This window comes from Eulemur rufifrons, chromosome 6 (assembly GCF_041146395.1).
Source record: "Eulemur rufifrons isolate Redbay chromosome 6, OSU_ERuf_1, whole genome shotgun sequence".
In the NCBI taxonomy this organism is placed as follows: domain Eukaryota; kingdom Metazoa; phylum Chordata; class Mammalia; order Primates; family Lemuridae; genus Eulemur; species Eulemur rufifrons.
In genome coordinates this window covers 41,587,265-41,603,077 of record NC_090988.1, presented here as the reverse complement: position 1 = coordinate 41,603,077, position 15,813 = coordinate 41,587,265, and the positions used below count along the sequence as shown (strand labels likewise).

Sequence of the window (15,813 nt, the reverse complement as noted above, 5' to 3'; positions counted from 1 at the left end):
ATTAAACACTTTTAGGGATTCACTGCCGCCTATAGCAGATGCCAAAACTGGAGTTTTGGCTGCTAACATCCTGTGATCCTGTGATTAAAACAATTTGAACAAGTCCCAAAGAGACATCTTATAAATATACACATATTGGAATATTTTGAAAATTCAAAACATTTAGAAATACATATTGTGTGAATAATGTTCAGGAGTTAGTTCATTTGAGGGGGCCAATACTAAACTCCTCATCTTAAAGAAAAAGTACTGAGATGCTCTTCCTTTCACATTGTCATGTACCATGAAATACTGTTTTAAATTTAAATTTTTGTATTTTATCCATTTTATAAAAATATTTCTAACAAAATATCTAGAATTGAATGAAATGTATAATTTTATTTTTTAAAAAATCATTGCTATTGATCAATTTCTCTTATTGTAAGGTTCTTTTTTTATTTCGATAGATTTATGGGTATAGGTGGATTTTGGGTACATGGATGAATTATATAGTGGTGATGTCTGGGTTTTTCGCATACCCATCACCCAAAGGTGTACATTGCAATGGATAGGTAGTTTTTCTTCCCTCTCTCCCCTCCCAACCTCCCTGCTTCTGAGTCTCCAATGTCCATCGTATCATGCTGTAAGCCCCTTTGTACCCACCTGTAAGTGAGAACATTAAGGCTCTTGTCAACATTTACTGAGGATCTGTTTGTTCTTTGCATCAAAACACTCTAACACACTTTCGCTTGTTCTAGTACATCCACATAGCCGTCCATAGTTTGTGGGGGGGAAATGGGAGTCAGGGTTGTGAAGTTTTGTTCTTACTTCCTAGGGAAAAAGGGAGCAATAGCTTGGGTGGTCCAAAACTGGGAACAGATTTTTCAGAGAGGCTCTTGAAAAATGAAAAAGTGTTTGCCAAGTAGGAAAAAAAGTTCATTTACCTTACCTTCTGGCCTCCTAGGGGATTTTTGAGGTCATACCCTCAAACTATGACGTGCTAGGCACTTACTAAGTCCTATTTCTTGCTTTCATTCATTTTCACTCACCTACTCCCACTGAAACATACTCTCTCCCTTATTCTCCACCTAACCAAATCCTACCTATTCCTCAAGGTTGCACCCAAGCTCCACCTTCTTAGAGACTTTTCTACCTGCTTGGCCTCACACTCACTTCTTCGCTCCATATTCCCACAGCATTGACTGCATCATTGCTTGGCCGTTTAATCAGGCCCTGCCTTGCGCTACTTTCTATGCACTGCAAACCTCTGCAGCCTCTGTCCCAGATTACACTGTAGATTCCTCGAACCCATCGTTGAATTACTCTATTACTGTGCCCTGTTTCTCCACAGCATATGTACTCCCAGAGAATCTCAGTCTATGCTCACGATGGACTTCCAAAATAAAATGGAACTGGTAATTCAAGCACTCTTTACATAATGAAGTAACAATTAATATTGATTTCTTATTTGCAAGAGGAAGCCCCAGCAGAGAAAGGGGTAAACTGAATAAAACAAGATCTTTGAACCAACTTGTTTACTTTCTGTGTCTACTGAACTCCTGTTCATTCTAACGATCCTCTTTGAAAAACATCTGTCCACAATTCAAAACCACCCAAGCTCTTTTGGGAATTGCTTTAGTTCCCCTATAAACAATGGCTCACATTTCATCTTACTTCTGGTTGTCATCTCTTACAGGCAAATTTTGCCACTATTCAACAAGTAGATGAAGCATATTGAATTAAGCTAAAATATATAAGAGAATAAGATGACATAAAAAGTAAATATTGGTTTTCTAGGTGTTCACAAATGATATCCTTATAGAAGGAAAGGAGGATGGTTTATAGTAATCTACTTTTAAAATAAATTTCAAAAAATTCTCATTAAATTCTTAATTTATGTTTAAATTTAAGGCAATTTAAGACTATATATATATATATATATGCATGGTGAAAATGACTGCTGATACAGTAGCTCAGTGGATATTTTGTTAGAATGTTTTTAGATTGCGGTCCAATGCTACCAGCTGAAGTGAAATATTAGCAATTCATTTGGATAGAGACACAAGATCACATAGTAACGTAAAGCCTAACAGTGGAGAAAGGAAATGAAACTAAGTCACAGATGAGAGGTTGGCATGAATTAAGATCAGAGGTGGGGAACCTGTGGCCTTCCAGGTCTTTAAGGGTGGCCTTTTGACTGAATCCAAATTTTACAGAAAAAAATCCTTTTATTTTATTAATACATTTTTGTCTTTTATAATTTTATTTTTTAAATGAATGTATTTAAAATACCAAAGAATAAAATCAGTTTCAATGAAATAATCCTCCCAGATTGGCTGGCACAATTAGAACATTAGTAACCCATAAGGGCTAAACTGACAGCTGCTACACTCATGATTTAGTTCTAACTTCCCCCGCCTGACTGGCACCACTACCGCACGAGGATAGTTGGCCAGAGTTTATGGGGGTCAAGTACGCCAGTCTGTTCCCAGCTTTTGACAATGGTGCACTATATTTCTGTTTGAAGTGGAATTTATGAATAGCTGCACAGCTCAACAGTATTTTTTAATTCTGTCTGCTTAATAGCCCATGATGTCAAGGAAGACCAAGAGAATACCAAAAGAAAAAAACAGATTTTTTTATGAGGATTGGGAATTGCAATATTATCTTTTTTCTACTAAAGATAAGGCGATTTGCTTGCTTTGTGATGCTGCAATATCAACATTAACGAAATTCAATGTTCATCTGTATTGTAACACTCATAAGGACCACAAATATTTTAAATGAGAGGGAGAGGCATGAAAAGTTGTATTGCAGAAATTAAAGGATGAGAAGCAAAAGCAAAGACAATTCTTCCAAGCAGCAATAAGACCTGGAAATAATGCCACTGAAGCAACTTATAAAGTAGCTTATATAACCAGGAAAAAAGGGAAGCCATTCATTGACATAGAAATTGTGAAAGAATGCATTGTTGAAGTTGTAGGACGCTTAAACCCCAATAACGTTTCAAAGTACAAAGAACTGCCTCTTTCACGGAAAACCATAACTGATTGGCAGTATGAATTAGCCTTCAACTTAACAGAACAACTTCATGCAATACTTCAAAGGAAAATATATATCATCCAATCACTTTGGATAGATCAACTCATACCACTGACTCGGCACAGGTTTTATACTTCATTCAGGTCATAACAGAAGATTTTCTTTGCTAAGAAGAGTTACTCACTTTGGGCACTCTTATGAACAGAACACGGGGAATATATATCTTCAACAACTTTCAAGATAAATGTCGTGAAGTTGGACTGAATTTCATAAATTTAGTGAGTGTATGTACAGACGATGCGACCTTCCATGACAGGAAAACATGAATGGTTTATTACACAGATAAAAAAATTATTAACAAATCCAGATGCTCTCGTTTCTTTTCATTGTATCTTGCATCAGCAAAATCTCTGTGCTAAAGCTACTATTTTAAGTGAAACTTTGCAACAAGTTATAAGTATGTTAATTATATTCCTGCAAATGCAACACAGCATCGTCAGTTTCATAACATGCTAAAATTGAAAGAGGAGGTATTCAGTGTGGATTTGCCTTATCATTCTAAAGTGTGTGGGTTATCATGGGAACAGGTGTTAGCCAAAACCTTATCTCTGTGAGAACAGTTAAATTTTATGAATGACAGAATGAGTAATGTGAATTATTGAAAGAAGATTTCTATAGGGATGCAGCATGTCTGTGTGGTATCATGTCAAAGCAAAATGACTTGAATATTTCTTTTCAAGGTAAAAGTCTATATGACATGTGACCAAAAATATCCAAGCATTTCAAAAAAAGCTATCTTTTTTCAAAACACTTCTTCAAAAGGAAATTTTAGATGAACATTTTCCCCAGTTAGCAAAGGTCATTGATGAGCAGGATGATATATGCGAATCATTTAAAGAATGCGCAGCTGTTATAGAGGTATTAATTGCAGAATACAATGACAGGTTCACTGAGTTTGAGAATTATGACATCACACTCAAATTAGCATTTCAGCCTCACCTAATTGATATCACCAAGGCACCTAAAGAACTATAGATGGAATTGATTGTGCTCTCAGTAGATGACATTTTAAAGTCATTGTTTGATGCTAAGAAAGTTTCAATTGAAAAATGGAAAAATGCAGAATATCCATGCCTTCAGCAACATGCCCGAAAAATGCTTTCTTGCTTTTCAAATACTCATTGCTGTGAATCTACCTTGCTCTACCTACTCCAAATCAAGACACCCTTAAGGTCCCAAATGACTGATACCCACTCAGGGGATCAATGGAAACTGCGGACCTCCATGCTGCAACCAAATATTCAAATGCTTTCCAACAAAAAGCAGACATGACAAAGTCATTAAAAGGTTAGTTAACTTAAAATTAACAACTAGTTTTAATTTTTTGAAATTATTAAGTACATAGTAGTTAGATTTTTACAAAATAATATACATTTTTAAGGATATCTAATTGAAATTTCTTGAATGCAGCCTTATTTGATTAAATTAATACAGCCTCTCAACATGAAAAGGTTCCCCACCCCCGATCAAGATAGAAGGATCAGCATCTCATATTTGTAATTAAATAAACAACCTAAAAATACCTCCACTGAATTGTAAACTCAAATGAACTAAATAAAAAGTTATCTTTAAATTACTTAACATTTGAGACAATATCTCTAAGTATCCTTTAAAGATACTTTTGTAAATAACTCACAAGAGAGCCTATAATCTAAACATTTCACTCTTCGGGAATTTCCAGATTCCTCCAGAGCTATAACTCCCAAATGTAGGCCCAGGTGCTCTGGGGTGCCACAGTGAACTCACAGGTACAACAGGATATTTTGTAATTTCAAGGCAAGCACAGTAGTACCAAGATCAATCAGACACCTCAGAAACTGGCAGCTTGCGGCAGTTCACAGCTGTAACACTACATTCCTTTTAATGTCATTATATCTTTTTGAAACTAGGTTTTTGGAAGTTTCTGTGATAAAAAGGAAAAATCATGTGAAAATCAATGTGAAACAGGAAATGAGGGTGATAGTGTCCACTCTGACTCAAAGATTTGAGAGGTTCCATGGCCAAAGGCACACACGTGCCTACAGTAAGTTGTAGTTATTAAACACAAAATAAAAATAATTTTCTTTTAATGTATGTGTTCCACTTTTTACTTACGGCTATTAAGTTGTTAGAACACGATACTTATTAAGTTGTTTGGTGTTAACTATTTAATGGACAGAGTCGTTTGGTGTTTCTTTTGGCCTAGAGGCATGATGAAAAAATTACTTTGAGATTAAGGATATAGATGTGGTAAACACAGGAAGTTTGAGAACTTGTGCTTTAGCCTCTAAAGCCTAGTCTATTTTTTCTTTAAATTTAAAACACACACACACCACAGCCCCCACACAATACACACACACAGATCCCTCTACCACCATATAAATCTTTATTTTTATTCTGATACCAACAGGCATCACAGCTATTCTTAGCTTTGATTCTTAAACTAGAGACTTATGTCCCTCAGAAACTGTGGTTTTGCTGCCAAAAATAGTATACAAAGATGGTTGTTATTAAACCAAACCAACCATATGGTGTCAGCAATGATGTGTGCAAAGAATTCCACTCATGCAATTCTTAGATCTATCCCAAAGTGTAAAGTTCCAAAAATTAATAAATTACTCCTTTAAAATATATAACTTGCATTTTCTAAATGCAATTTAAATAATCCAAATGTGAAAAATATTGCACTGTTTATCAGACATCAGGAAATAGTAGAATGGAGTCATCAGAAAATAGGATTTGTAGCTAGACAAATCTTGGTGCATTTCCCAGCACTGCCCCTATCTTTGAGACTTTGAAAAAGCTGTATGTGTTTTTCTGCTTATTTATCTGTTTTATAGCCTAATATAGTTTCATTATCTTTAAAATGGGGTTAATAAAATTGTCTACCAGATAAGCTCATTGTGAGCAGTAAATGAAATAATGCGTATATTAATAAATGCATAGTACTATCCCTGACATTTAATAAATGATGGTTATTAATAACACATTATATTTTAGAGGAAAACAGTCCTCCCAACAAATAATTTAAAACACAAATTTAAGTCAATTTTTTTAAAACTTCATTCTATAGGTGACATTGAAATTTGTTTGCTTCCCCACACTATACATATTTTCTTTGCATTAGACTGAGAAGGTACACAAGGAGCTAACTTTTTCATGATTCCTCTTGAGAGGGTAGTTTTATGCAAGGCTGATAAACTAATTAAAAGTTAAACCTGAATATAAATGATAAAGAACAAAGGCTAAAAAATGCGTTGGAATAACATGAACTACAAAAATGTAGAGACTTGGAACAAAAAGTAAGAAGACATTTGAAACTTGACTATCCTTTTCTTAAAATTCTCTGCCTCTTGCTTCCAAAAGCCTGTCCTTGCTTGGTTCATCCTCCTCCTTGGCATTTTCTCCTTCTCCACTTCTTTGCTGACTCTACAGTCATTTCATTAAATTATGGAACAAGAAACTTGTGGCAGAGTCTGCTAAAAATCATGAAGGATATCTGGACAGGCACAAAATAACTCTAATAGAAAGTCAATGGGAGAAGAGCTACAAGGGAGGGAAAGAAAAGTTGCATGGGCTTCAAGGGAGAAAGAAGCTACTACTGACAGGGGAGAATCAGGGAAGCCTTTGTGGAGGAGTTGCCCTTTCAGATGGGCCTTAAACATAGTAGGATTTGGATAGGGGGAAATACAGAGAAGGGCACAGGAGCAGGAGGAGCAGGCGCAAAGGCACAGAGGCAGTAAACACGGCAGCCAACGAGGAATAGCAAGGACTCAATTATCTTAATACCCCAGTGCTTAAGGCAGCATCAAAACACTTGGTGTCAAAAAATAAGTTTTTAATTCTTCAAACCTCATCAGTAGTAAGTCAGGGAATCCTGTGTTCTGGTTCTACTAATAGTTTTACCATTAATAAGCTGTGTGGCCTGAGAAACTAATGCCACCTCCTTTCCAGATCAAGCTTCCTCACCTCCAAAATGCCTGGTGTGGTTCTGATGAGTGCTCAAGATTTTAACTCCATAAAATTACCTCTTAAGAGGTTATTGCTTTATATAATGTATCCCAAAATCATAAAGAAAATATAGTTTTCCCATGTGACCTCCAAATGAAGGGTATTTCACTCCAAATTATGAAAACTTTGTTAAATGAAGGAGCACAGCTTTTAAGAATGGTAGTTAAGGCTACTCACAAGTTTTTATAGTTGAAAAAATATAGAATACCTCCTTAAGAAATGTGGTCACCATTTTCTCAATTCTAAAATGTATGCATTTTTTATATGTTAATGTTTGTAAAATTATAAAGTTTTTCAATCATGCATACAATTGGGTAAGTAATTTTTGTTTGATGGGAAATTTTTAGATCAATGATATGTCTTAGAATTAAGGCAATGTTGTAACAGTTGACTGAAAAACTTTTTATTTAACACCTACTACATGTCTAGTACTATGTGTTAGGACCTAGGGATACAGCTGGGAGGGAAAAGACATTCCAGCAGAGTAGTAGAGGATTTCTAATGTGGGCTAAGGTAAGCATAGAATATTATGGAGAGCAGAGAAACAGGGTCTCCCATAATCATATGGTGTCAACAGAGACCTTCTAGAGAAGGTGACATGGATGGAATGAGGAAGGGCCCATAGGAGTCATCTAAGCAAAGAGGAAAGTGCTTTCAGCCAGAGGCAACTGTGTGAGCTACAGCATAAAGAAGAAGGTAGGTAAATTGGGGCCACCGTAAGGCACCTGAAATGGTCAAGAATCACAGATGAGACTGCAATGAGTGACTGAGGCCTGATCATGCAAAGCCTTGAATTTCATGCTAAAAAGTTCAGCCTTTAATTCTGAAAGTGATGCTAGTCTTACTGAAGGATGCCAAGCTGGAGAATATCAAACTGGAGAAAGACATTGTGCCGAGGAATATCGGCTCTGGGGATTACAAACTGAAGGGCAGAGAAGCTGCAGGAGGGGAAGGCATGAGAAGGCTGCCACGCTAGCTCAGATGAGTTGTGATGATGACATGGCTATTGAAAAGAGGGATGAGACAGTTACTTCACAAGGTATTAACGGAAGAGATAGGATTTGCCTGAGAGTGGGTGACCAAAGGGAGAGGAGAATGGTGGAAGTTAAAACCTGAGTTATTTTCAAGGAGTAATTTAAGATCATTTAACTGCCTAACCAAATTCCCGAGCAGCTGCAAAAATCAGTAAAGTTCAATATTTTGGAACTCCAGGATAGAGTCTCAGCCTTGACTTTGCCAAGCTGAAGGAGATCACTCTGGTACAACAACATAGAAGATGACGATCTTCCCTCCCTAGAATAAACTTGATTCCCACCCTAGCAGCAACAGAGTCACCATATCTCTCTGTGAATGTGCATCTTAGAATGAAAGAAAATGAAAGAAATAAAAAGGGTTCTCAATGATTTGAAAGCTTTGAAGGATTCCCCGAAGTGAATCACCTGAAGAGGAAGAGAAAGGGTTCTAAGCATAACTCAAGACATCTATTCTAAAAAATGCATCAGGTGAGCAATGACTCTAGTGTCAATCCCAGTGACTGCTTAGCACCAAACCACTTTTACTGAGCAACAACTATGTACCAGGTGTCATGTTGTACTTATGCATGGCCTAGCTTCCTTACCCACAAAACTGAAAGAGGATCTATTTGCCAGAATTATTCTGGTGGTTAAATTGCAAATATTGCTTTGGTAAAGTGATAAGTATAAGGAAACCCAGGGGTCTGTCTCATTGTGGTCTTCTTGTCAGCAACCTAGAAACCCTCATTGAAGACTGAAGTGCTACTTAATTTGCTTTTGTTTTATTCTATTGCATTTTATTTTAAAAGTATTTTAAAAACTTGAATATTTGAGAGATGTAAGATCTTGCCTGGGAAAATGTATTCATTCACTTAATAAGGAGAGGGATTTAGGGATGATTGAAACAGATTAGTCTTTGCTCTTATGGACTCTTAGATTTTGGTGGGGCATAAAGATATTTCAAAATTATCATGGATGAAATTATTTAATCACTGTTTTGACAAGTGCTCTGTAGGGCAAGTATCAAGCGCTAAAAGAAAGTCAATGAGGGTACTTAACCTGGCCCTAACATGGAGATGCAAAGACATGGTGAGGACTTCTCGGAATCTGACCTAGCCAGAGATTATGATGTGTGAGGAAGGCAGTGGTGAGAGGGAAGCAGCAGGCAAATTAGGAAAGGATGGACATGCTAAACTGAACGTTGGAGTAGTGGTAGTGAAAATTCCTTATACTTATCACTTTACCAAAGCAATATTTGCAATTTAACCACCAGAATAATTCTGGCAAATAGATCCTCTTTCAGTTTTGGACTACAAAGTCCTCCCTCAGTAGCTCTGTGACTTGGATCTGTTCTCTTTCTAGTCATCAGCCTCCTAACACTGTAGCCGTGTCCCCTTCATTGTTCTCATCATGGTGTATATAATCCATAGGCAGTGGGAAGCCACCAACGTGATGTTCTAGGAAGATAAACTTGGCTTCCATGTACATGAGAATTAAAGGAGGAGGAGATTAGAGCTGGCCAAGAGGCTATGATGGCAGAACAAGTATGTGAAAACAGTGCTGTCCCTGGTCTAGAGTAGTCAGGGGGAGAAGCATATTCGCCAACTGACTTGGAGCCTGATATCATGTGAGGGTCAGGGAGGAGAAAGATGGCAGAGGTTTCAAGTCTAAGTGACTGGGGGAAAGGTAGTATGATTAACACAAACTAGGAAGTCCAGTGAGTGGGGGAAGATGTCTAGTGTAGACTTATAAATAGTATCATTTACTATAATACTAATCATTAAGTGGGGCAATTGAGAATGTATTCTGGTTTTATTCCTTCCTTGTTATTTTTCTTTTTTTTTTTTTTTTTTACTTTAGCATATTACGAGGATATAAATGTTTAGGTTACACATATTGCCTTATTTCTCTTTTACATTTTCCACTTGTGCTACATTGAGCACATATTACTTTATTAATGAGGAAAAAAAAGCAATCCTGGTTTTAATGAAAACTTTGTTAGAGACATGTTGATCTTGCAGTGTATGTGATATATCGTAAAGGAGATGTTCTGCAGGAAGATGGAATTGTAAGTCTGAAGCTCATGAGAAGGCCATAGGCACAGTCCTGGGGTCATCTGCATAGAGTTTAAAGCCCTGGGAATGAATGAGATCCTCAAGAGAAGGGGACAGAATTAGAGTCAGAGGATGAAATTCTGTCCCAAGTTGTGTGGCCCTGAAGTCACTCACGGAAAATATCACACTAGCTCAGAGGCTTTGTCCAACATTCTCGGGTTTAGTCTCAGAGAGTAGAAGAATGCAGTGTGGGCAAGAACCCCTCTACACCACAAGGGTATTGTGAAGTTACCTCTATCAAGAGTCTTTACTCACCATTACAGTGATTTACCTTTGTGTCATCATGCCCACTAAACTGCGGTCACGACTGATGGTCAGACTTGATTGTCTTATTCAATTATTTGTCCTTCTTTGTGTTTCCCTCACCTTGCACGGTGCCTATCATATACCAGGCACTTTATGTACACATTTCTGGAGAAACCAACCACATATACAGAGCTATTCCTTCCCATTCCCACCCTTTCTCAAATGACTTAGTTTTCCTTGCTCCAGCTGCTATTTGCTTTCTTGTCAGAACTAGTCCTCTAAAACCCGGATGATGGGACATGTGCTACAGGCCTATGGCCCATATGTTTGTGACGGATGCAGACTCTAACAGTTGCTTTGCAAGAAACTAAGAGATTCTCTCTCCACATATCCCTTGCCCTACCTAGAATGTTCACCAGTTTTGCTCCATGAACACATTATTTACCTGTAAGCGCATAGCAGGTTATTTCACATGGCATTTAGAAAACCTATAATTAGCCAGGCTAGAAACAAGGCAATAAACTTCCCAGCAGCCCAGCAGAGTATGGTCTAGACTTGATATGTTCCTTTTTTTTTTTTTTTTTTTTGCTTGACACACGGTTGCCAAATTTAGCTCTTTCTACATTCCTAGATCTATTACCTTGACATTTAACACTCTTCTTGTTAAACTCCTTGGAGAATTTCACTTTTTAGAAATAGGTACTGAAGAGATGGTCAAGTCCAAACCCTTTCTTCAGGTGAATTTCACAACCTGAAAGCACTTTACAAACTCAGAACAACACAGGGCCGTGACCCAATTGAGTGTTGCAGCCCCTGGTGTGAAGAGTCAGCTAGCCCAAGGACTCCTGACTCTGGGCCCAGCTGCCTTCCCTGTTACTGTGCCTCTGGGACAGTTAATGAATTCCTGTGCTTCCTTGTCACATGGCTTAGGTGGGGAAAGTTAGTATAGATGTGTCTCACATGGAAATATTTTTCTCATACGGTGATCCTGTTTTAAGTAGTTAGAGGCATTTATTATTTAACAGAGCCCTGCAGTAAAACTTTCACATGGTGAAGAAGTGCTCTCTAAATAATGTGCCAGCCTAATTTATTTTCTACTATATTTTTTAATTCTAGAGTCAGACTTTCTGATGACCAACAGACTATCTGTATAAACTGAAGTTAAATAGACCTACTGTTCCTGTCCTCCTCTGCCACTTGTCACCTTAGGCAAGTCCCCTACCTCTCTGATTCTTGATCTTCTCTAACATAAAGTGGGTTTAACATCATCTGCTCAGTCTACACCCTCAGTGATGCTGGGAAGATCAAGTAGGAAAATGTACATGAGAGAAGTTTGTAATAATAATTATTATAACAGCAAGAAAAATAGCTAGTAACTATTTAGCATTTATTATGTGTCAGGCACAGCTTTGTATGAATTACCTCATTTAATTCTTACAACAATTCTAAGATGCAGGTATTATTATACCCATTTTACAGACAGAAGACCAAGACATAGAGGCTAAGTAACTGGCACAAGTCATAAAGGTAGCAAGTAAAGAAGTTGGAATAAATTACCATGTGCTACCTATACCCTGGGCACAGTGATAATATAACATTTTGCTGACAGAGACTGCAAGAAATAACTAAAATTGCAGGAAAATAAGATAATCACCATTTTATAGATGGGGCAACTGAGATCCGGCAAGATTTCATGGCTTGCCCAATGTCCAATATTATATTTTTGGAATATATATTATTTAGAGTATATTTTGACTATGTCTGAAGCACTCCAATTTTAAATTGTGGTGAATAGAGCAAAGCTGTTAAAAACCTAGGTGTTGGATTTAATGGGCAAATTTTAAATTCCAGAACTAACACCTAACCAGCTATTTTACTTGGAAATTCAACATAAAATATGCCTGGACAATTATAAGAATAAATGCTGAAGAAATGTTAGCTACTATTTCTATAACTGTCCCAGTGCCTACCACTGAGTTCAAAAGCACATCAAGAGTTCTACATAAGCTGGGTGTGGTGTCTCACGCCTGTAATCCTAGCACTCTGGGAGGCCGAGGTGGGAGGATGGCTTGAGGTCAGGAGTTGAAAACCAGCCTGAGCAAGAGCGAGACCCTGTCTCTATTTAAAAAAAAAATAGAAAATCAGCCAGACGTGGTGGCACATGCCTGTAGTCCCAGCTACTCAGGAGGCTGAGGCAGGAGGATCACTGGAGCCCAGGAGATTGAGGTTACTGTGGGAGCTAGGCTGACACCCTGGCACTCTAGCCGAGGGTGACAGAGCAAGACTCTGTCTTGGAAAAAAAAAAAGAGTTCTAGACAAAATTGTATAGCTCTCTTTGAAAGTATAACTGGAGTAATCATAGTATTGCCTAATTAATGTATAAAAAGAAAAAACTCTGTAAAGTCACATCATTCACCTTTGGGCTGGAGGCTGCCAAAGACAGGTTTCCATGGAGGATTAGAGGTCTGGGAAAAAGAAGCTCCCTGCTGAGATGCTGAACAGAATGCCACCACCCCACCCCACCGCGTATCAGTAGAAATGACTTCCCATGACTTCAGATTTCTGATTTACAGACTTCTGTGACTCCAGCCTCCATGGCAACCTCAGTCCAGAATCATGGCTCAGGAAGCATTTGCAAGATTGGGAGTTAAATTGCTCCTGACAGTATGTTTTAAAATGGGTACAGCTGAAAATGGTGATAGGTATTGGGGGACAAAATATACGTGTAATACAGAAATCACAATTTATTAGGACTTAATCAGCACTTGTATATCATGTCCTCCTTGCCCACCATTTACACAGGCTCAAAAAGTGGCAGCTAATATAATAATAATGCTTGTAGATCTCCCAGCTAGTAGGCACCATCGCCTTTAACTAGCATTGTTTGATCTCATTTCTTGGAAGAAAGCATTCTGTGTTTACAGATAAGGAAACTAAAACGAGGAGGTTAGGGAACTTACCTTAGATTGCCTGCTACACATGGAGTAAAATAGGATTTCAGACAGAGGCAGTTTGACTCTGGAATTTGGACTATTAATAACTTTCCCCCTCTGTCTCCCCTGTTTAGGTGAGGAAACTGAGACACACAGACATGCAACATGCCTGATGTCACATTGTTACTTAGATTGGACACAAAAGTCCAAATTACAGCTACATCCCCTTTTAAACAGCAAGCTGTTTCTAAATCTGAGTCCTAGAGACTTTTATGCAGCCAGTAGAGTTTGGCTGCATAAAAGGCACTAAAACTTACAACAACAAAGTGCACAGACTCACAGGGAATTTTTTTTAGATGAAAAAGCCCATTCAGACAGTGGCTGATAACATCTTCTGGTCTCAGATAACCCGTGTGGTACTAGAGCTGCTGAAGATGATCCCAAATGCATCAATTTGCCCACATGCCAAGAGTTTTATCATAAGACCTGGCAGATAATGATTAACAAGGCACTGGAGTCCCCAGACCAGAAATGCCCTCTGAGAAATTTTCCACATTTGTTATGGTTCCAAGCCTTGATAAAATGTTTCCAATCAAATGCACCAGCTGAAATGAACCAATTTTCTGAAAAAGAAGTGGCTAGTTTGGGTCCAGCACTTAGAAAGAAAGATTCCTGGTGCCACAGACCACGGAACAGTCAGAAAGGAAGTGAGACTGTTTAAACTGGTCCATGGAGAATCCAGAGGACCTTAAAACTTCTAAGCAGGAAGGTTCCTGAGACTTCATTGTCCAAGCCCTTTCCACTTAACAGGGATGCAATTGAGCTGAAGCGACTTGTCCAAAGCCACTGAGCAGGTTAGTTAGTGGCGGAGCCAAAATCTGTGGTGAGGGACTGGACATGCTCAGGTTGTTAAAAGCTTTAGCCCAGGGATTCATTCTTGGAGTAGACACTTTGCACCCTCACTTTTGACTGGGCCTAACTTCTGGTAAAAACTCTGAGAGTTAAATTCTGTTTTAAACCATTGTAAGTAAGTAAATAAAATAAATACTCATTTTCCAGATCTCTCAATGAAAACTTTAGGGCCAAATCAAGAAATCTTATGGCTACCATAGGCCCTTACACAAAAGTGGCCTTAAAATATATATACAACCTCCTTTTGGTAGAAGACATAAAGCCAGAGAGAGAGAGAGAAAAATACTTTGCCCCTGATATATACACAGAAAAGTCCTTGGCTTCCTCAAGGCAAAAAAACCCTCAAACTCCCTTGACTAAAGGGCGGAAGGGTAAAGGTGGTGAAATTTGGGATGAAGCGAGCGATTGAAAACAGGCATGGGCAAACTCCAGCCAGCCTGGGCCTCTCCCCATTTCTGCTGTTAACCAGGCTAGGGGCTTCGCCTCGGTCGGCTCTGGCACACAAGGACGTGCGTGACACTATGGGCTGCGCGTCACCGGCAGGACTGCCCGCGCCCAGAAAATGAGCTGGAGTCCAGAAGAGAAGATAATGCAATTGTAGACAATCTCCCTCTGGTTCCTCGGGGAGGCCTGCTCTCGGTGGAGAGATCCCAGCGGAAGGTGCGGGTTGCGGAGTTAAAGCAATAGCTCCAAAGCATCGGGGAATGCGCTTGAAGTTTCAGTTAGAGCAAAAAACTTTTTTTTTTTTCTTTGAAACTAAGTTTCCAAACCACCTCGAAAAGTCTCCTGCCTGACAACCTAGTGATCTGGATCTCACGCTTGGCCGCACGCCGCTGCCCTGGGACTCCCCGCGTTGGACCCCATCCCGGGCACTCACCTGCGATGTCCCAGAGCTGCAGGCGCACCACTGTCTCTGGATCCCAGTGGAGCACCTTGAGCGCGAAGTCCACGCCGATGGTGGCCCGGTAGTGCGAGGAGAAGTTCTGGTGCACGTAGCGCTTGATGATGCTGGTCTTACCCACGCCCAGGTCGCCGATCACCAGCAGCTTGTACAGGTGCTCCTTGTGCGGGACCTGCATCCTGGCTGCCGGCCCGCCGTGCAGTGCGGGACCCGGGAAGCGCAGCCTGGGCTCGGCGCAGGAAAGAGACCCGGGGAGCACAACGTGGGCGCCAGGGAGAGGCGTCGGCGGCGGGGCGGGGGCCGAGGGGCGGAACTCCTCCCCTAGGGGTTAATCCTCCTTCCTACTCCGCGGTCTAGCAGGGGGTGGAGACAGGAGCGACTCCCGGGACTGGAAACTAAGGGGCTGGTGTGTTATTGTCTGTTACAGCACTTATTTGCACAGCGCTTTAGAGTTTCCAAAGAGCTTGTTTTCGCCGGTGCTCCTTGCCACAAACGTGTGAGGTGTGGATTTTATTTTCCATGTTGTGCCTGAGAAAACTGAGTGTCAAAAAGTACTGTTTGGGAGGGGATGGTCAGTGAAAGGTCCCTCTGATGGCAGATCTCTGGAGGCCACAGGGCGCTGC

At 39.5% G+C, this 15,813-nt stretch overlaps 1 protein-coding gene across 1 annotated transcript in view; it reads right to left on the bottom strand.

Annotated features, from left to right (window-relative positions):
• Window positions 1–15,427, bottom strand: part of RAB38 (RAB38, member RAS oncogene family) — a 55,247-nt gene extending 39,820 nt beyond the window's left edge. Inside the window, exon 1 of the mRNA XM_069469093.1 lies at window positions 15,167–15,427. Within this exon, the coding sequence (XP_069325194.1) occupies window positions 15,167–15,368 (202 nt within the window). The 5' untranslated portion in view covers window positions 15,369–15,427. The remainder of the gene's footprint in view (window positions 1–15,166) is intronic.
• Between the last annotated feature and the right edge of the window lie 386 nt (window positions 15,428–15,813).